Source organism: Cataglyphis hispanica, chromosome 7 (assembly GCF_021464435.1).
Source record: "Cataglyphis hispanica isolate Lineage 1 chromosome 7, ULB_Chis1_1.0, whole genome shotgun sequence".
Lineage (NCBI taxonomy): Eukaryota > Metazoa > Arthropoda > Insecta > Hymenoptera > Formicidae > Cataglyphis > Cataglyphis hispanica.
In genome coordinates, this window is record NC_065960.1 from 2,609,398 (window position 1) to 2,633,868 (window position 24,471).

Here is a 24,471-nt window from a genome sequence, read left to right on the forward strand (position 1 = left end):
ATTTCTTACAATTTTTTGACGGTTGTCAGAAATTTATTCTTTAAATCGCTCTATCACATTACTGAAAAATTCAAAAAAATCAAAAAATCAATAAAAAACCTGACAAATCAATAATAAACTTTTTTCAAAATTTTGAATGTACCTGTACATATATGCACGCCCTATATTGATCATTATTTTGAGTTGATCAATTTTAATGGCGGATTCATATTCAGCAACATATAGAACTATGATATAATATTATTTTTATAATTGAAAATCCATATTTTTGAGACGATAATTAAATAACGATTATTATAAGTGTAGGTTTTAAAGTCTAACTCAAAATTTTTTAACGCTTGAGCAACTTTATTATTATGTAACGAGAAAACAAATCATTTCCGGATATAGATTGCAGTTTCAAAAATATTTTGTCATTGTTTATAATTTTTAAATATTGTCGGTTGTTTCGAAACATTCTATACATATATATATTTTTAACAATTAACATTATAAACACAATAATAGAGATAGAAGCCATTCTAATTATTAAGATGAGTAATTCAGATAAATGCACAATACCGAGAGAAAAGATTTCAATCTGCAAGCAATTCAACGATTTCGAAATAAAAAATATAATTCTATAGATGAGTTTCTATTGATTATTTATTTTAATTGTCTGATTAATGACAGAAGATATTTGGTTCAATTTTTAAGAGATAATTTTTCAGAGATAAATCATTGAAAGATAAAAATAAGTATGAAAAACTTGACATGAATGTTACGTTTGTTTAAAAAACTGTATTTGAGATATAGCGCTATTCAAAGTATGTACGATATATGTTATTTATTACGTTAAAATATTTTTGCATCATATATTATTGTAAAAAAAATTTGCATATTTTTTTGTTTTTTAACAATTTTTATGCGTGATTATTGTAGATATAATAGAATTTGAACAATTTAATTTAATATATATTTATATTATATTTATTATATTATTATGTGGTCTACTTCCCTTAATTTAGGAAATGAAAGGAATATTTCACTCAAGGACTACTACCTCTCACTTCTTTTTATCTCTCAATGATTTTATTCTAAAAGTTTAACCAATTATCTTCTAATATTTATCAGATAATTTAAATAATCGACATAAGCTTGTATATGGCACCACATTTCTTATTTCGGAATCTTTGAATTTTTGCTTGCAAATTAAAACCTTCTCGATCTTAGAAATTTTCGATACTATTGACTTATCTGAATTATTCATCTTAATATTTATAGAATTGTTTTTGTCTGTATTATTATGTTATTATTGTTCACTGTTCTCTACAATCAAATTATTTTTGTGTAAGTTTTTTTAAACTTTGCAATGAAAAGAACGGATCTTAATAATGTGCCTTTTCACGTTTTTTATCATTACTACATTTTTACTTATACATTTCTAATTATAGATATCGTCGGCATGATTGCAGCATCTGTCATTCTAACATGTCATTTAATATTATGCATCATGAATAGTAAATAAAGACGCAATTTATTGAAAGAAAACGAATAAATGATTCGCAGCTTGATATTTTTCTATCGATTGCAATAAGCTTGAAAGGCTTCAGTTTAGGATTCATAAATGCATGTTTTATTTCCTCTAGGATGATTTCTGTCAGCCGATTCAGATCCATCTGAGTTTTTTACCATTTTTACCAATAATTTTACATAAGCAAAGTTTATTTAAAAAATTATAATTATACATATATATATATAAAATTATAATTCATATATATATATATATATATATATATATATATATATATATGTATAATTTTTAACATAATTACCGGTAATTATACATAATAATAAATAATTTTAATTTAATTAAATTTTATTATTGTTAAATTAGTCAATTTACGATTACATATATAAATGAATATTACGCACCATAATTCTATTTCTAAAATGCATATAATACGTGCACAATATAATGTTGTCATTATCTTTCTCACATTTTTTTTTTAGACACATTTCTTTGATCATTCTTTGACATACTCATTATGAACTTATTATATAATTCTTTCGTAATCCGATAATACATCAGCTGCTAAGAAATTGTTTTTTACTTGTCTTTTTTTTCGTTGCATCGGTCAGGATATTGTTTTCAAGAAGTATAATGATTTTCGAAAACTTATGACTAACTATTCTTTGTTTCAAGACTTACTAGAGAAATGCGCTTTCTCGCGCGTTTTGTACTTGTGATTTGATACTTGCTTGGTTTAAGTGATAAATTTGGACTGCAAATTCCTTCTTATAAGTCGCGTCAGTGGCTTATACATACGAGAGCTCCATATAATTTTTTTTATTGCACATATATTTGCGCATGTATTTCACGTGCTTTAAATGATAATGAAGAACTTATTACAGAATTGACAAAAAATAAACATATAATAAAACATAATCATGAAAGCAAACAATATTATGTATATCAGTTGTTAACAATTGTAGTTTTCAAAAAGAATTTATTGTGTCGATTACAGTTAACAAAATATTTATAATTAAATATTTTGTGCATGAAAATTGCTGAATTATAAATTAAAAAATTAAGTAGGTTATTGAGAATTTATCAAACAATTTTCTAAATTTTTTAACGTTTCTGATATAACTTTATTGTTAACGAGAAAATGCGACATTTCTGGACGTGGATTGCAATTTTAAAAATGTTTTGTCACTATTTATTAATTTTTAAATATTGTCGGTTGTCTTTTATTTCTATACGGACTATTCGGACTATAGGACTATTTCCACTCAAGGACATTTTCACAAGGACCATTCATTGACCTCTTCCTTTCACTTTCTTATTTTTATCTCTCGATGATTTTATCTTAGAAATTCTCTTCCTTTATTTGTTGGACAGATTAAACAAAAAAGTCGACATGCTTATCTATAAGATCACATGTTTTATTTTTAAATTCTTGAATCTTTGCTTGCAAATTAAAACCTTCTCGATACTGTTCATATATCTGTACTACTCATTTTAATATTTAGAATTGCTTCCGTCTCTATTACTGTGTTATTATTGTTAATTGTTTTTTATGATTACATTATTTTTCTTAAATTTTTTTGGGTTTTGCATGGAAGAGAACAGATCTCTCTTACAATGTGTTTTCCCAAGTTTCTTTGATCATATCTGCGGCTTTTTCACCGATCATGTAAATTACTGCATTTGCATGACCAGAAGGTATCGTGGGCATGATCGCAGCGTCTACTACTCTAAGTCTCTTAATACCATACACTCTTAGCTGTGGATCAACAACTGCGTAAGCGTCCGTCTTGGGTCCCATTTTAGCGGTTCCAATCTCATGATTCATCATGGATGGTAGATGCTTGATGGCGCAACGCCAATAATCATCGGAAGCAAATTTAAATGATTCGCAGCCTGGTAGTTTTATATCGTGTAATCGACTGCCATAAGCTTGAAAGGCTTCAGTCTTGGATATGTTGATAGCGTGTTTTATTCCCTCTAGAATGATTTCTATGTCAGCTGGATGACTGAAAAAGTTTGGATCCATCTTGGGTGGCTCGAACGGATCCTTCGATTGCAACGTAAGACGACCGACGCTTCTAGGATATTGAATAATTGGCCAGATCGACCAGGCTTCCTGATTTTCGATAGGCTTAAAGACAGTGTTGTACGTATTATCTGAGAGTCTTAAGGCCTTTTTCAGGACTTGACCATTGTCCGAATGCAAAGAGCCAGATATAAAGAGAAGCTCGACATCTGGTTTCTCATCAGGAGCGTATTTTGTTCTGATGAATGCCAGTGCTTCGGCACCTCCTGGAACCGTCATTAATCCGTTCTTATGCAAGATATAGTCCAACAATATACTAGGATTTAGGAGCTTATTCTGCAGTAATGATACGCTTTGGTTCACCATGAAAGTCAATCCCAAAAAACCGATGTGGTCATACATGTTGTAACCAACCTTGGAATCTTGAACCACCGGAATATTTAATTCCTCCAGATGATCTCTAGGTCCAATTCCTGACAACATTAGCAATTTGGCTGAATCAATCGTACCGGCGGATAGTAAAACTTCCTTCGAACAAATAACTGTCTCCCGCACATTGTTTTTGACATATTCAACACCATACGCACGTTTGTCAGCATTTATTAATACTTTGGTTACTCTAGCACCGGTAATGATTTCCAAGTTTGGCCGATTTATCTGAAGATAAGCCTTGGCAGCACTGCATCGCGTTCCATGATCCATATTTACTTGAAGATACGAAAAACCTATCTGATCCTGGCCGTTGTAATCCACAATTTCATATCCTAATTCTCGTCCAGCTTCTAAATACGTTGTCGCCAGCTTCGTATGATGTGGCACGTGTTCCACACACACGTGTCCGTTTTCATTGTGATATGAAGAATTCTTGATACCTGAGCATAGAAATAGTTTTATAGTGTCATAAGTTTCGGTTTCATATTTGTAAAATTTTTTCAATTTAGCAAGATAAAATATCAAGACTGGTTTCTTTTAGATAGAAATATTATGCATTTTTTACATATTTTAAAATAATTTTGTTCAAATAAATCAATCTTGAAATTTAAGCGGAAAAAGTTTAAAGAAAATATACAAAGGTGAAAATTAATTCTTATTAATCCTTACTTGTGCTTAAAAAAGCTTGATATAATCGTTAAACAATTATTTTTTCAAGAATTAGTGTCAAAAATCACATGCCTGTCAAAAAATATTGTTACATTCTTTTATAAAAAACTTATTCTTACTAAAAAACGATAGTAGATAATTATAGAGAGTTTTAATAAAGAATTATGGATACAATAATTAATAATTAATATATACATAATAAATAATTTATGCACATTTTCATACCATTACATTATCGCTTTACATCGTATTATAATGTAAAGTTATCATTTATTAGGTTAGTAACATGCAGTATGTATTATTGATGTATATAGAATGCAGTATAATTGTGTATTATTGAGTATTTTATTATAGCATATAAGTATATATTTTGATTGTATGAATACGATATGTAGATATATTTTTAGATATAAATAATCTCTAAAGGTATAATAAAATTATACATGTCTTAATAGAACAATATGGATAATTTAAAAAAACTTGCCACTGTTACGTCAACAAAAAATAATTTTTAATTATTATAACAAGAAAGACTTTTTTATACGTGTATTAATAAGAGAGCAAAAGAGAGAAAGTTAGATATTATATAATAAATACAATATTACAATTATAATAAATACAATACAATAATATAGGAAAATTATTGCATAGCAGCGCTTAAAGTTTATTTCCATTTAATTGTTCCTTTAAATTAATTTTATATTATTTTTGTAATATGCATATATGATTTTATTATGTGTATATTTGAAATTTTTTCTCTGAAAATACTTATAGATTTTATAATTATATTAAAATATTCAAATAAAATACATAATAATTATATTGCATTTTATTGCATATAAAATTTTTAATATTGGAATATATATATATATATATATATATATATATATATATATATTATTATACGAAAAAAATTAAATAATGCAGCGTGCTTATTATACCTTATTCTTAATTGGTGTATATTTTTTCTATCATTACTGTTGCAAGAACAAATTTTTTATTGAACAATTTTTTTACTATAATAAATTTATACAAAGATCTTAATATCAAAAGGGGCAAATTTGGGCAAATTACAAAATGATAACATCACAATACAATGATTAGTTTTTATATTCTCAAGATTATTTTTCAAGTTTGAATATAGAGTTAAGCATTGCAGTAATAAATTTTGTTGTTCTTTATATTTTTAATTATATTATTAGCAACAAATTAATATATTTCTGCGAAAAAATTTTATATTTTAGCAACAAAAAATTTTATATTTTAGCAACAAAAATTTTATATTTTAGCAACAATACAGGTTTTATTAAAATTTCAAATACTTTGATAAATTAGTTATGAAGGCAGAAATTAGTTGCCTCTATATAATAAGAAATAGCAGTGATAGAGAGGATGCGTTTTTTTTTAATGAGCGAATTTTATACTATGTTGTTAGGGAGATAAAAATAATGGACTTACCTGATACATTGAATCTTTCACTTTTTTTAAAATATGGAAGAACATCTGCGTAGGACCAGCCCACGTTGCCCAAACTAGCCCATTCATCATAATCCAACTTGTTCCCGCGTGTATGAATCATATAGTATAAAGTACTCGTACCGCCCAAAGCTTTACCTCGCGGCCAGGAACATTGGCGATTTATCATCCCCAAACAGGCGTTCTTCTGAGGTTCCACTTTGTATCCCCAGTTATAATCAGTCAATTGGAAATAACTGACTAATATCGGAATTTGATTGAGTAGATTTTGTGCATATCCCGCTTCTAGTAGCAGAACTTTCCATTTTTTGTTTTCTGACAGACGATTAGCTAATACAGAACCTGCCGATCCAGCTCCCACGACAATAAAATCATACTTGGCGTTGGTTGGGAATTTGCTCTTGTCTCCAGATGAATTATCATAATTCGTGACAAAGAAGTTATTATTAATGCCATAGGTTGATGCGATGGTGATGAACGGTATTAGAATCCTCATATTTTACAATTATAATTCTGTAAAATTATGATTTTGAAATACATTTTATACAGAAACATATATACATAGACAGATGAAAAGCAGATATCTTATATACACGTATTTATGTTTATTAATATAATAAGCATGCATGAAATGAAAACAATGAATAAAGTAAAAGATACATATATTTTGATTACATGCAGTTTGCATTTTAACATAATGAAAATCTCTAAAAAATCTTTAATTTATTATTATTAAAAAAATGTTTAATTTGAAAACATAAATGTGTAATTTATTAATTAAACTAGATTATTATGTGTCATCCTTAAGATCGCATATTTTGACAATTTATTTGAAACTTCAATGTCTTATAATAGTTAAGAAATAATTTATATAAATAAATTCAAGATTCTTTTAGATAAGTTTTAAAGTTCTGTTATAATTTTTAATATTTAGAAATGAGTTAAAATACTTTGTATTATATTCTATTTTCAATAATAGACCGCAGACATAAAGAAAACATGTGTGAAAAATAAGAAGCGTTTAAACAATATTAAAGAATATTTTGATTAAACATTGATCAAATGTTTGTTTTGTAACATTAAAATTGAATCAATGAGTTAAAGAAAACATTTTCAATCTGTAAAATGTATTTTTTTAACTTTAATTAGAAATTTTAGTATCCTGTTATTAAATTTTCAAAGTAAATATTATCCAAATATTCTAAACGCTATTAAGCGAATATTGTCCAAATAATCTAAACATTATTAAAAAGCTAAACGTTTCTTATTTTTCACAAATATTTTTTGTAATATGTCTGCGATTACGAATATGTCTATTATTACAAATAGAATATAACACAAAGTATTTTAATTCATTTCTAAATATTAAAAATTACATTAGCGATTTAAAAACCTATTTGAAAGAATCTTGAATTTATTTACATAAATTATTTCTTAATTATTATAAGATATTAAATTATCAAATTATTGCAACGAATAGTTAAAATATGCGATCTTTACGATGAGAACTACTCATGCAGTTATATATATACACACACATATATACGAACAGAGAAAAACCAGATACCAGGTACGTGACCATAATGACCATAATGATTAAACAGGTATTAAATGTTTATGAACTTTAAGAATACAAACATATATAAATTTGATAGCGCAACTTCTGGTTGCTTACCTTGAATAATATTAATGCTTGCGGATAGTAACTTTCACAATTCATAACTCATGAAATTTTTAACAAAAAAGAATTAAATCGTACTATTTCGCAAATATTTTAGAAACAACAATAAGTATGCATATATAATAAAATATTGAGACACATTTATACCATTTATACAAATGTATAAATGTGTACATTTCATAAAGTATTCACTAAAAATAATAAAGTTACATTATCATATTTTTATGTGCTTTACAAGTTATTTTCTGTTACGAGGACTGTGTGATATTTCTTAAAATAATGCTTCATACGTACACACACACACAATCTTGTGATATTTCAAGGTGATGCCTTTAGGCGGCCTTACGCTGGAATTCGCTAGCACGCTCTAACGTGAAACTGCAAATGCAAATCAAGTCATATATATATATATATATATATCCGCCTTTTTTTCATCATAGACCTTTACATGACCTTTACATTTTTATCTCATTTTTTCACAAAACATATTATTAAGAAAGAAGCTATAAAAATATATTAATCCTCGACAATATTAAAAAACAAGTACAGAAATAGAAATAGAAATACAAAATTGTAATATATATATAAAAATTTTTAAATATAAAAAATAAAAAATATATATAAAAACAAAAAAGCAGGAATTTCTAGAATACTTTTGATTTGCATTTGCAGTTTCACGTTAGAGCGTGCTAGCGAATTCCAGCGTAAGGCCGCCTAAAGGCATCACCTTGAGATATCACAAGATTGTGTGTGTGTACGTATGTCTATGATGAAAAAAAGGCGGATATATATATATATATATATATATATATATATATATATCCGCCTTTTTTCATCATAGACCTTTACATGAATTATATTATATTTATTTTTAATACAAATTTTGATTAAATTTACTAAAATCTTTTATTATTATGTATAATTGCCAAATTAGTCAATTTTAAGTAACATATACAGATGAATATTATGCACCATAATTCTGTTTTTAAAATGTATATAATACGTACACTTTTTATTATTATTTTCTCACTTTTTTTAAATTCATATGTCTTCTTCGATTACTCTTTGACTCACAATCACATGAACTTATAAAATCCTTTGGAATCCGATAATACGTACTATAAATATACTATTAATGAGCTACTAAAGAATTGTTTATCACGTATTGTTCTCCTTTTTGTTACACCGGTCGTCAGGCCGTTGTTGTCTCCAACAAGTATGATGTCTTTTCTGTCGCTTCGAAAACTTACTACTCTCTGTTTCGAGACTCTCTAGAGAAATGCACTTTCTCATTTCGTTCACGTAATACTTACGCTGCTTGAGTAATATATTTGGAGAATTTCAATCTATAAGTTGCCGTGCGAGCGGCTTATATCAGAACTCTGTATCATTTTTTTGTTATTACTTGCATATTTTAATATACATTTATCTTTTATTACATGCATTTTCATTGCAGTTTCACATTCATGAGTTTTTATGATAATTAATATACACATATATGTATAATATATGTATAATATATATACATATACATATGTGTATAAAAATATTCTCTAATCTAAAGGCGATTCAATAAAATATTAATAATAAAATCGGTAATTGTTTGTATGATATTGATATTGATTGTAGAAGTATAGATATACTTCTGTAATATTGTATTAGTTTTTAATTATTTATTTATACTTATACTTTTTTACATTAAATTATCATTTTTTGATTAAGTTTATATTAATAAAAGCATCATTTTAATATACATTATGTAACATTATTTCTTAAAAAATATATAAATATTTAAATTTAATGATTGAAAAGACACGAATACTCTTACAATTTACTGAATGTAAATTAGTAAAATAAATAACAAATATAGTATACAAAAATGATAAGAATCAAAAATTAATATTCTTTCATGTAAAAATTTTTATTATTTCTTTAAAACAATATTTTACATATAGGTATTCTTATTTATATCTATATATATATATATATATATATATATATATATATATATATTTTTCCCTTTTTTCTTTTCTTGTTGATATTTACAATGAACATCAAATATTTAATTATGATGTACAAATATTTAATTATACAGGACGATTCTTTAAATATACTTTTTTGAAAACAATATTTTTTGTAACTCTAATCTCTGTGTGATTTTCTTTGTAACATACTTAAATACAGCAAATAATAATAAAATAATTGTTTTAATTTAAAAATAATATGAAAAAATAAATAAAAATAACTTAAAAAAATAATAATAATTTAAATAAAACTTGTATTTTTATATTTTTATATTTTACATTCGTTGTTTTTGTTGCCAATTGAATACACTCATCTTGTTTGCAGCTTTAATTATTTACAAAATATTAAACATGAAAACAGTGATATAATTATAATATAATTATATCGTAAAATATTACGAAAGTGACTGTTTCAAAAATCCCCATTCTTCCTTCACCATATCCGCCAGTTTTTCAGCTATCATATAAACAGGTACATTTGTATGCGCCGATATAATCTCGGGCATAATGGATGCGTCTGCTACTCTCAGTCCTTGAATATCAATTACCTACACAGAGAATTGCTATGTAAACTCATAAATATATATATAAACACATTATTAATAAATAAATGACACTATTTATTGTGCATATTCTTTATAAATACTTTAGTGTAACTTTTAAATACCTTTAATTTAGGATCGACAACAGCAGTTGAGTCCCCCCTCGGTCCCATCTTGCAAGTACCGGAGTAATGATAAATAGTACAAGAAATCAGTCTGATCACACACTCCCAATAAGCAAAGGAATCATAATCGTAGTTTTTGCATTCGGGATAAGTATCATTACCTAATTGCGAATCGAACATTTGCATCGCCTTCGTTTGACCGATCTTTATCGCAACCTTAATACCGGCGATCATCGTCTTGATATCTTCCACATCATCGAAATAATTTGGCACTATCTCAGGCTTAACATTAATATCATTAGCTAATAATCTTATCCATCCACGACTTTTCGGTTTTAATAGCATTGGCAATATGGACCAACCATGTTTATTGACATATTTATTCCATATCTGATGCAATTGCGGATTCAAACCCACTACAATCGGAAGAACAAGATCTCCTTTAAATCCACCGCCGGTAAACAGTAATTCTATATCCGGCAAACCGCTGCGTTTTTCTGGATGCTTAGTATTGATGAAAGCGAGAGCCTCACACGCGCCCGGAATTGTAAGTGGTCCCGATCGTCTCATTAGGAAATCTGCTATATACGGATTAATAGGATTTATCATGTCCTGCATTTTTAAACTTACCGATGTATTCACTGTCCACGTTAATCCACCGAAAGACACGTGATCCATTAGATTCTCCCCAACCGGCGCATTTCGAATAACATCTATTCCGAGTTTGGTAAGATGCTCAGCCGGTCCAATGCCGGACAGCATTAGCAATTGAGGCGATCCAATTGCACCTGCACACAATATTACTTCTTTGCTGGCGAGCACAGAGATAATCCGACCATATTTAGTAAACTCGACGCCAATCGCACGATTTGTACGACGATCGATTAGCACTTTTCTCACCATACTCTGACGAGTCACGTGAAGATTTTTGCGATTGTGTATGGGATACAAGTATGCTCTATTACTGCTCATGCGAGTGCCGTTCATAATCGTACTCTGCACATATGAAAATCCTATCATGTCTTTTCCGTTGTAATCTATCAGTGGATATTTTAGCTCTTTACCAGCTTGTAGAAAAGCATGTGCTAATGGTGTATGAAATAATGGATAGCTGATGTGCAATGGTCCTTTAGTTCCATGATAGGTAGTATCCGATTGTAATTCCGGAATATCGATTGTTTCTAATTTCTTGAAGTACTTGAGAACATCTTTGTAAGCCCAACCTTCATTCCCCATTTTAGCCCAGCGATCATAATCCTCGGCGCCGCCTCGGGTAGCAATCATGTAGTTTAGCACGCTGCTACCGCCCATCACTTTTCCTCTAGGCCAGTTACATTTATTGTTATTCATACCGAGACAATATTTGTTGGATGGCTTGGTTTGATACTTCCAATTAAGATCATTACTTAGCTGTAGGAAATGAACGATTAGCGGAATATCCATGAGAATATTTTCATTGGATCCAGCTTCGATCAGTAATATCTTGATTTGAGGAATTTCACTTAATCTCGCAGCTATCGTGGCACCGGCCGTGCCAGCACCAACCACTACAAAATCATATACATCTTTGAATTCAGGAGTCGTGTCCGGTATTTCCTGATTTAGAGAATATTGGCCCTGTTCCAAAAAATTTAATACTCCGATACCTATCCCGAGTAAATTTGATAAATTCGTTGTATTCTCACCGCCGTACAGATTATTGTATTGATTTGCTAAAGATTGCGTATCTGATTGTATCGGAACGATTATGGCAGCGATACTGAAAAGAACGAGCATCTTGCTCACCTTCCTACTTAGCTTGTTCAACATAGCCAAGCAATTGGCTTTTAACCGTCTCGAGTGGGGCACAATAATAGAGAACTGTCTCTGAAAGTTTGAATATATAGTCACATTGAGATTCATGTTTTATATAGATGTCACTATATACACTAATGTGCATCACATACACACGCTAAAATATCATTTAACGTAGTGCATTAATAAATGTAAAAGAAGGTCGCAACTCAAATCAATTAATTCTAATGTAATGCAAAAATGTAATAACATTTGTCTCGACTTGTTTTTAATGCAATATTGATTTTGAAAATAATAATTTATAATTTATATTAAGCAGAGTATTTTTTATGATATTATATCATACTATGATGAATGTGACACTTTAAAAAAAAAAGATTTTTTTATCAAAAACATAATAGCAACTAAATATTTTTTTTTATTAGTTTTTATATATAATATTTACTTTTATATTACTTTTTATATATAATATTTGAAAAATTTATATTTATATACAGAAAGAAATTTCATGATGTGCGGTTAAGCAATTTTTTCTATTATTGCACAATATAATGCACAATATAACAATTTAGGACAAAAGTTAATAACTTTTAACTGTGTAAGGACACAGTTAAATATTATAAAGAAATTTGCAGTATTTCAAATTCTTATACATCTTTGAAATATTATAGAGAAATTTGATCGTAATTATAATCCGTAATTGTAAATGGCATTAATGTTCCAGATTATACACCACGTAACCTAAAATATAATGTAAAGTTTTATAAATATAATTATAAAATTTTATATATTATAATAATAAGTTCATTGCATTTCGTTACATAAAGTGTTTACAAAGATTACAAAGATAATAAATTGTTTACTTGTTTGTCATTTCATGTTTTTTTTATACACATAGAAATTATTCAGTAAATCTGCGATATATAAATATATTAGGTCTTTTAAGTTTAATGAAATGCCAGGAATATTAGCTCGAATTTCAATGTATATCATTAACATTGTAATTATATATATAGGATGTCCCGTAACTAATAGTGAAATGGAAAAGAAGCGAACCACAAGACAATACAAGACAATGTTTACATAAAATTGGAAGGATGTAAAAAAGAACACATACTTAGCATTTCAATGACTTTTATTTTTAATATTATAATTAGTACAGATAAAAAATGCGCCGCAATTTATTTTTTATCTTCATTATTGTTTTTATTTTATTTAACATGTTCGAAGTATCTTTAATCTGGATGCATTTCCGAATTCTTTCTTGAGAATTTTTTTATATGGTCTATTAAAGATATACATCTATATTGTTGCATTTCAAATCATTGACATTTTGCTAACATATACTTTGAAAAATAAATATTACCATTTATAAACTATATTTTTTTAAGATTTTATGAAATAAACTTCATGAAATATATCTTCTGGCTTTTTTATTAATGTTAAATTGAGTATGACGTCAGAAGAGTTTTATTTCTGCTAAATATTAAAATATTAAATAAATTTTTTGATAAAATCATTTGTATTTGATAATGTAGAATAATAAAATATGCCGAAAACTTTCTTTTTGATTCGTGAATTAATAAATAACTATAAATCTTGTTCGTTAGATCTTCTTTCGCTGAAAATGTAAAACATATGCAGATGAATTAAATTATATATATATTTATTAATGCAGGATAATAAAAAAGTAGTTGTTGGCTGCATTGAAAATATAGGAGTCTTAAGTTATTTACAATCCATAATTCTTTTTTTAAGATTCAGATGACTTAGCATCGTCTACATTTTACTTACTATAATAGTATTATATGATTGTCTTTTATTCATCACTAGATATTCTAATTATGCAGTATTAACATGTGAACAGTTCATTACTTTTGACAAACATGAATAGTAATAAATAATGATATTAATAATTTTAAATGGTACTAAATTATTCAAAATTTATTAACAGTCAATTTGATTATGAATTGAAAAATCAAATTTAATACAAAAGTAATTATTTATCGCATATTTTATGGTTTGCAATTTACAAGGAATGTCATAAAATATTCCAGAAAGGAGAGAGAATACAAAAGAAAAATATTTTTATTTTATTTTATATATATATATATATATATATATATATATATATAACATTATTTATTTTAAAAATACATAACAAAAACATTTAACAATTTTTAAGATTACTCAGTTAATTTAAAAAATTACCTTTTATGCTAATAAGTCACAAAGTATTATATTAGAATCATAATCACATTTGTTTATACATATCTGCTATAGATACACATATACACACATTTATACATACACACATACTCGCATCTGTACTACATAAAGTATATATGCATATTTTCAAGCTCTCCAAAAAATCAAAAATTTAAGAATCATCAAAATTTTTAGTTGGAGAAAATACTCAAATAACTTCCTTGAATAAGAATACAAGTTTCACAAATGTTGTTTCATAGATTAGTAAACATATACAAGATTCCCTTAATTTTTTCATATTGTTTTAAACAAATTACAACAATATAATTGTGAAGATTTTCTAAATTGGCAACTTTAATAGACAATATTTCAAACATCTTCAACCAAAGAAAGAAAACGGGAAATATGCAGACAATGCGACCAATGTTCTTTTATCGATCTATTGATCGAGATAATTCCTATTAAAAATATTTCTTTGATATTTTTCTTGAATATTATTTGTAAGTAGAAATTTTAAAGGTATTACATAAAGCGGAAAAATTTATATCTATATACACTTTTTTATATATTATATCTATATAAAAATATATTAATATAGATATAAAATATATTATATCTATATATATTTTTTTATATATTATATCTATAGACATTTTTTTATTATTATGACGTATGAAAGATTACTATTAGATCACTATTTGTTGTGCTTTATTTTTTTTTTTTTTTTTATTGACTTTTATATAACTTAATTTCTTGTATATACACACACATATATGCAGATACAATTTTATTAATCACAGTATATGTTTGATATGTGTGTACTATCTATTTGAATAAATAATTTTAAACATCTTTTTTTTTATTGAAGCTTGGTTATTAAAGAAAAATAATTAGAAATTATTTAAAGAAAGATTACATTATAATTAAAAAAAACAATACATTATACATCTTTCAAAATTTAAAGTCAATTTTTTCAAAAATAAAATTTTTTGTACAAAAATAAATGTTATTCTAAAAATGTTTAGTTTATTTTTTTCATGTAAAAATATTATTTTCTCCATTATACTCTAATTTATGAGATATTCTGTATACATGAGTGTGCATAAATATGTACGTGCGATTGCGTGTATATGTATGCGTGTATATAATGCTGAAAAATATAATTTTTTTAATAATACCATTTAAAAATAATAAAACTTATATATATATTAACTTATTTGGTATGTACTAGAATATTATATAGCACATGAGAAAATTAAAAAAACTTTAATAAAAAGACAACTTAGAAATTTGCGGGCGAAGAGCCGGACACAGATGGTAGTGTTAAATTCATGGAAAAATTATTTTCTATCTTGTTTGTACAACGGTATAATCAGTTTCTTAGAAAAATTATTTGCTGTCGCATGAATCTGACGCACTATCCTTCAACTCTTATTCGCTCATAAATTTTTAAGTTGTTATTTCACTTGAAAGTCTTATTAATTTCTTAACTTTAATAAAAAAAGATGGTACCTGAGATGCGTACATTATAATTAATTGTTTCTATTAATTATAATAATTAATCAATTTTATAAGAAATTCGAAACAAAACTTTCAATCACTTTGCAAAACAGATTAATTATGATTCGCCTGGTTTGCAAAATGATTGATGAAATGTTTTGCTTCGAGTTTCTTATAAAATTGCATACTACATAGTATTCTATCATTATACATTAGTCAACGAAAATTTTTTATATACATATAAAAAGTTATATATTGTACATTGCCTGATACGATCTTATTGCATATACAGGGTGTCCTGCAAAGATTGTGCCAACGCTCGTGAGCGGGTAGAGCACAGTAAATTGAACAGAAAAGTCCTTTACCCTTATTTATTCTGAGCTTTTTTTTCGTTGTTATATGATGTTAAAGTTAAAAAAAAAGGTAAAGGACTTTTCTGTTCTGTATATTGTGCTCTACCCACTCACGAGCGTTGGCACAATCTTTTAGACACCCTGTATATATATATATATATATATATATATATATATATATATATATGTATATGTATGTATGTACATGTATATATATATATATATATATATATATATGTATGTATGTATATGTATATATATATATATATATATATATATATATATGTATATATATAATGCATATGATATTGAATTATCATAACTGTTTATGAGTGAAAAAAGCTTCTAAAAATTGTAAAATTATATTATTATACTTTGTAATCTATTACAATTCAATCAATTATATATACTATTCAGATATTTTAAAATCACAGCGTATCGTACAATAATATCGTAGATAATATTACAAAAATTTTTGATTATTTTTAATTTCTTTTTAATATACTAAGATTTTTTTATACTATTCATGAATCGCGAATCGCGAATATGCTCATAGTCTGACACTAACTTTAGTTTTACAAATAATATCAGAACAATATATTTATACTTAAAGAGAATCTTTATAAACAAGTCAAATTGTTATCATATTCTAAGTTAAATCCACAAGTCAATTTTCTTCTAAACAGTTTGTTTTTGTTAATATACACTTTCACGATTAATTGTTGACGATGATCGCAACCAATCTTGCTTGATAAGATCGGCACCTTTCTCACCGATCATGATGACAGGAGCGTTTGTATTGCCGCTGCATATTGTCGGCATGATAGACGCGTCAATGACTCGAAGACCTGTGATACCATAAACTCTCAATCTTGGATCTACTACGGCGGTAGGATCGGTAGGTGGTCCCATTTTGGCAGTGCCTACAGGGTGATAAATCGTTTGAGAAATGTGTCGAATGTGACATTCCCAATAGGCGTCGGAACCGAATTTCAAGTGTTTACATCCCGGCAACTTGACACGATGAATTCTCGAACCGAATTGCTTAAAGACTTTTGCTTCGCTGATCTTAATGGCAATTTTCGCACCTTCTACGAGGATGGCGATGTCCCTGGGATCGGAAAAGTAATTTGCGTTGATAATAGGACTATGGAAAGGATTAGAATTTTTTAATCGTACGGTGCCACGAGACTTAGGCCTTAACAAAACAGGTATAATGGTCCAAGCGTCTCTGTTAGTAATTGGTCTAAATACAGTATTGTATACTTCGTCTGTAAAACCAAGGATTTTCCGGACTTGCATTCCCGCATCAGAATTAATAGAAGCTGGCGCCATATGGAATTGCAAATCTGGATAGTCGATCGAGTGATTAGCATATTTTGTGTTAACAAAGGCGTAACCTTCAACACCACCCAAGGTCGTCATAGGTCCTCTACCATTGATCACATAATGCATTGTCATCGGAGCCGCTTGGAAACGATCCTGAACTATGGCAACTGGTTTATCGATAAGGAATGTTAAACCACCCATGCCTACGTGATCTTGAAGATTGTCGCCAACCCGAAGATCTTTGATAACAGGAATACCAATGTGCCGTAGATGCTCCTTTGGTCCGATTCCCGACAACATTAATATTTGAGGACTGTTGATGGCACCTGCTGACAATATTACTTCCTTCCGCGCTCTCACCATTTGTTTGCGACCGTCTCTGACAAATTCGACACCTATCGCCTTCATCGTCAATGAATCGATCACGATTTTCGTTACATGACTATTTATAGCTGTATGAATGTTTCTACGCAATCGAACAGGTCGTAGAAAAGCCTTCGCAGTGGAGCATCTATTTCCTCTACGAATAGTTCCCTGAGATATCATAAAACCAGTCTGCCGTTCGCCATTTATGTCTCTATTTTCATATCCCATTTCAACGCCAGCTTGAATGAAAGCAACCACTAAAGGTGTCTTCCATGGTGATTCTTGAACTGTTAAATAACCATCGGTCGCATGATAAGGACTTTTCTGTAGATACGGATTTCGATTATCTTCCGATTTTTTGAAGTAGTAAAGGACTTGCTCATATCCCCAACCGGGATTGCCTAGCGATTCCCAGTAATCGTAATCGTGTCTGTTACCGCGTACATATAGCATATAGTTTAGAACGCTACTACCGCCCAAAACTTTACCACGCGGCCAATTGCAACGACCACCTTTCATAGCTAGACAAGCCTTGCCTGTGGGCTCGGTTTTATACTTCCAATCCAATTTGGTCAATTGCAGATACGCGGCCAGAGATGGCACGTCCGTGATTTCATTTTCATCCGGACCAGCTTCCAATAACAACACGTTCCAATCAGGTATCTCTGAGAGTCGACTGGCAACCACCGCTCCAGCTGATCCGCCGCCGATCACAACGAAATCGTAATTAGAGTACAGAGGATACCTGTTGATAGGTCGACTCTCGGGATCTAATTGATCATAATGATAATAAGAGAGACCCGCGATTAGCAATGGTACAAGCCATAAACCTGTACCCATCAAACTAATAGCACCCTTCAAGGCTGATGTCACTACTATTGTGCTGAAGACCATTTTAGCGAAAATATGTTTACTTCGCCAATTTTTTATAATATTTTATCCTTGTTGTCTCTTCTTCTTTATTTTTCTCATTGGTTGTCATAATGAAATATTAAGCGACCACATGCCGATGTTTTTAGATCCGTGAATGTTCAAAAATACAACAATATTTATATTCTCCATGATATTTCCACTGGTTTTAGTGAAACATTACTTCTCTCTGTCGTCATTTGTCCTATAACAACAACAAAAATTAAATAAAAATAATGAAACGAGCATGTAAATACACAGATATTGGTACATCTGAACATTCAAAAAATATATTTTTATAGTTTTTATAGTTTATAGAAAATAATTGCAAACAAACATATTATTTGCTTATTGTATACGAACTATATATAAGAATATACTAGACTTTTTCCATATAAAATTTGACATTAAACACATTTATAAAATTCTTATTAGTGCCATATATATTACTGCCATATTTTGTAATTTTAAAATTGTTATATAGCAAGGGATTTAGGCGAATTAATAACTTGTTATTAATTTTTATTTTTTAAGTAAGGAAACTATAATGTATTATATATATATATATATAAACTCTTTTATTACTTTTATAAAAAAGAGAGAATTAAAATCTGCAAAATAATGTAATTAAAAATAGTGGAAAGTTTACTCGTGACGGCATAAAGCGACATGCTCCTGATCACGGAAGGAAAAGTGATTGGCGTGAGTATCACACAGTGAGGAACAAGGAAATGTTAGAAGCACTTAGCGAACTAAAGATGATCATGCCCTATCGGCGTACCATCTTTAATAGATTTAATTTAACAGGAACCACGCGACGTTTGGTGGCCGGCTTCTCAATTCATTTGTAAATGACAAAATATCTCGTTATGTCCGGATCCGGAGAAACGAAATGGTGATCTCATAACGGGGAAAGGAGAAAGTATTTCACTGGCGTAAACTTTTGTTTGACTTGTTTTCTTCCACGAGACGACTTATGAAGTATTATACTGTCTATTTCCGTTTCTCTTCCTTCCTCTTTATCTTTCTCACTCTTTCTGACTCTATCGCGTGATTATTATATTGCGTTTGAAAAAAAGTATTTTTAACTATATAACATCTCTCTAATTAATAATTACAGACAGAGTTTAACTAAATTGACTCATATTTCTTAGCGAAAAATAAATGCCATAGATTTTTTTATATATTTCAAATTGCCATCTTTGAACAGATTTTCTTTAATGGAAATTTAAAAGAACGAACAAAGTTTCAAAAATTTGAAAAATAAATAAGCTGAAGAAATGTTTAATTTATAATATTTAAAGAGGAAGAAAGAGAGAAAGGATACTTATAATTATTCTGCATGATAAAATGATCTTAATTTTTTTTAATTTTCGTAATTTTTGACGAACAATGCGAACAATATTTTGTATTGTATTATAATATCCGCAAAATTCTTTTTTTTTATGCGCAGCAATTAGAATAATTGGAACAGTATCTTTTATGTAAAACAATTTTTGAAAAATGCTATTTTTTTACGTACACATACAAGCATACTTTGTGTTTAAATAATTTTATAATGAGACTTTGATTGAGACTTCAAAGATAATGGCAAAAGAATAAAATTGCAAAAACACAAAGAAAATGAGCGACAAAGCAAATAAAACACTTTATAAATTTACATATATCCTGTACGGAAAATAATGCGGAAGTTACTTTGCAAGTGATGTTGCTTTTTTTAAATTGCTTCTTTAAAAATCATGCATTAGACTTCGACATATAATTAGAACAGAATTGTTAAGAATTTAATATAATTATCCTTAATTATTTCAAATAAGATATACCACATATGATACCGGTATACTTGAAACCGTTAAATGGTATATTTCAAATAAAAACATTGTAATTATGCACTTGGGCCAATAATATTATTGATATTATCAGATTACATCATGCGTGCATGCACACCCATATTTTTTCTCTCTTTTTTACATGAGAATATAAGTGTAAGCGTGCGCGTATGTACATCCTGCTTTATTTCAAAACAGTTTCATATTTAAAATTTTTCTTGTCTACGATGAATATTGATTTTTCTATGCGTTTGCTGCATTTTCTACTGATTCAAATAATTGTTTGGAAAAAAATTAGATACGTAATAATTAAAATGTTGCAAAGGATTAAAAAATAAAAAAAATGTGAAGGTAAATGTCATGGTGTATGTTACGCGGTGAAAGTTTACGTGTTAATTTTAATATTATACTGGAGACGTGAAAATTTGTAATTTACGCAATAGCTTTCGTTGAATAATTTTGCAAGGAAATACTTTCGCTAAAACGATAAAACGAATTTCGCTCGTTTTATTGTTAAATCATGCAATCAATTTAATGATTTTGTACGTGTTTGCGAAGTAATCGGTTTATATACACATATATAAGTTATACAAATTTTTCTTTGTTGTAAAAAATATGTAATAGATCGAGAAATATATAAGATTATATATAAATCAAATAAATTATTTATTTATTTTCTGTAACGCAAGAATTAATTGGGCAAACGAAACAAACATGTTGTTTATCATAATGTGAAATATGCAAAATATTCAATAAATTTGAGCACAACTTATATACGAAGAAGTGATTCCTTGTAAAAAATTGAAGGATGGAATAAATTTTTTTGTTCGATAGCATAATATTTTATTTGAAAAATGAGTTGCAGAAGTAACGTACGTTTATTGATTATATATCGGAATTTATGTATGTTAATTAAGAGCCATATACTTGCGATGACTATACATCATTATTTCAAGAAATCAGAATGTGTGTGTGCGTACATAAAAACATATAATACATTTAAATGAAGACAAAGTTATAATATAATATCTTACAAGAAGTCAACAAAGTGTCACAAACAATAATTAAATAGACTCATTATTTTTATATTTAAATCATACATTATATTCTTTTTCTATATTATAAATGAATACTAAATATATTGAAATAGAATATAATAAAGTAGAACATACTAAATAAAGGATTGTAAAAATATACTAAATTATAATCTTTATTTGCGATGCAAAAAGCTAATTTAAAGCTGTTTTTGACAGTAGAAGGTTACGCTTCTTTTAATCAAAGAATAAATAGAATAAATAGAATCTTGCTAAATTTAAATATTTTGATACCAATTTATCTGAATAATAATTTATCGAGGACATATTGAGCGTCACAAATAAGAAATATTATGCATTTGCAATGCTTTTTCTATTGTGATTTGTATATAAGTATTAACTTCATTGACATCTTTAATATAAAGCGGCTTTTTCTTTAATTTAAAATAATCTTTATGGATTTCTTATTGTATGGATGAAAAAAAATATTTATACATATATAATAACATATGTGTAATAATTGAAGCAACTTTGACCTCACTTAAATGTTGAAAAAAGAGAGAGGATTATATCAATATTACACATTACATACATATAATTTTTTTAACACCATTCATACTCCTATTATTTTCTTGACGTTGCAATCATGATGATATTCCTTTTTGATGACAATTCTTTATTGTATCGATCACTTTATCACTGTCCGATGACTAAATGTAATTATTGAATAATCACTCTAGACTTTTTTTCTTCTCGCAAGAAGAGTTACAAGGTTGCGTTAACAATGATTACGATCGCGCTGATTTTCATCACTGAAAATCATTCGATGACAGTTGTAATCGCGATAGAGACTTCGAAAATGAGTACAACGCAACTGTCAAAATTCGACTGACAAGATTCTCCAAATATTGAAAGATTGCCGAATAATGAGACGATAGTCGAGTGACTGCGATAGAGTCAGTAATGACAGTCGGAAGAACGTTACGGTACTGTACCGATATACCTCCATCCATTTCACTCTCACCTTCCTCGTTATTCCCACTTGTGCTTAGCGTACTTGTCCTTCCTGGAGGCTCCCAGCCGCACTTTGGTAGTGAAAGTATTTTCTTCCTGTGGTTACCTATACGCGCATCTACTTTATAACGGGAGTGTGGTAACAGAACGATACTCACGCACGACATTGCTATTTCTTGTGTATATACAAATATACGCACACATACACACATGCACGCGCGAAGAAGTAATACAATCTCACTTCAATCGGATATAATGGTCTAATCCTTTTCCGCGATGAGCAAGATAGTAACATACACCAAATATAGTATATAAGAATATTTATAATTTCTCTTAGAGTATTCATTTTAACGGAGAAAGACATTTTAATGGAGAAAGACATTTTAAAAGAATGTGTCTTCAAGGAGATGTTTGTAATAGCGATAATAATTTAATTATATATATATAATTAAATTATATAATTAAATATATATATATATATATATATATATATATATATATATATATAGGATATCTCATCTTAAATAATTCAACCGAATATGTCGAAGATTAAACTCTTAAAATAAAGCAGGTAAAAATGTTTTAAATCTGATAAATAAAGACAATGAAAATTGCGTGTTTGCCCCAATTTTTCTTTATAGTGTGTTTCTAAAGTCACACATTGCGTTTTCTTCTACCAGTTATACTTTATGTAAACTATTTTAATAAATTTAACAAAGTAGTCGAATATAAATGCGATGGCAATGGGTCACTTTTACTGTTGTCAATTTCTTTTCGTAGAATACACAAAGAATCTGCATAATACATATATATTGGACCATGATATCAATGTAATAATAAATTACGTCCATACAGGAGTACCGGAGGAGCACAGGAGGTTTTTTACATTAAGAAAAAAAAAGAGAGAAAGCGCGATATGTTTAAAGATATTTCAATTATATCTGTGAATAATAAAAAAGATGGAAATAAAATCTACATTAATACATAGTAACAGCTTACATTGCTATAATTAATACTATGCATTAATGAATAAGAAAGCGAAGAAATGGAAATAGAAAATAAGAATGCGCGGAAACGAGCATTTTATCACACGTAATTTTTGGCACGAGATTCAGTATTATAATATATTATAATAAGTTACATTATACTATGACTGTCTGCGATTGAATTTGAAAATGTATGATTTTGTCTTTTAGATTTTAGATCTCATCTTTTTCACGCTCGCTCTTACGCTAAAAAAATCATTATGTACTTTTAATAATGAATATTATTTTTCGTATTATAAAAACTAATTGACTCGTATGAAATCTTTACTAACATAAGAGATTGGCAAATTAATATAAAATTATAATATGTATGGACGTAACATTAAGAAATTATTATATATAGGATATACAAGACATATTATGTGTATGTGAATAATAAAAGGTGAATAATAAAATTTAACAAGTTTAATGAAATAAAAAAAATTATATTTTTTTATATTATTACAAGAGGAATGGCACTGCCTGTTATTGAAGTTTTTAATTTAATAACTTTGACACACATTGCATGTATTTGTAATATTTTAATATATAATACAGAATATATTATATCCCCTATTAAAAAGAGAAGGGGAGAATAGAGAAAGAAGGAGAGTGAGGAAGA

The 24,471-nt window shown here is 28.0% G+C and overlaps 2 protein-coding genes across 3 annotated transcripts in view; one reads left to right on the forward strand and one right to left on the reverse strand.

Annotated features, from left to right (window-relative positions):
* Positions 1-24,471, forward strand: part of LOC126851210 (flotillin-2) — a 41,846-nt gene that overhangs the window by 2,801 nt on the left and 14,574 nt on the right. The gene's annotated exons all lie outside the window — the stretch shown is intronic.
* Positions 1,819-22,887, reverse strand: LOC126851205 (glucose dehydrogenase [FAD, quinone]). Of its 2 annotated transcripts, XM_050594909.1 has the most exons (4): positions 22,403-22,747; positions 17,051-19,152; positions 10,909-12,134; positions 1,819-3,686 (listed from the first exon to the last, which is right to left on the reverse strand). In XM_050594909.1, the coding sequence occupies exons 2-4, from the start codon at positions 18,930-18,932 to the stop codon at positions 3,123-3,125; spliced, it is 3,672 nt and encodes a 1,223-aa protein (XP_050450866.1). In that variant the 5' UTR covers positions 18,933-19,152; positions 22,403-22,747; the 3' UTR covers positions 1,819-3,122. The 2 variants fall into 2 exon arrangements, with proteins under 2 accessions (XP_050450866.1, XP_050450865.1); XM_050594908.1 differs by lacking the exons at positions 1,819-3,686; positions 10,909-12,134; positions 22,403-22,747 and adding an exon at positions 22,835-22,887 and having other exon boundaries at positions 16,625-19,152.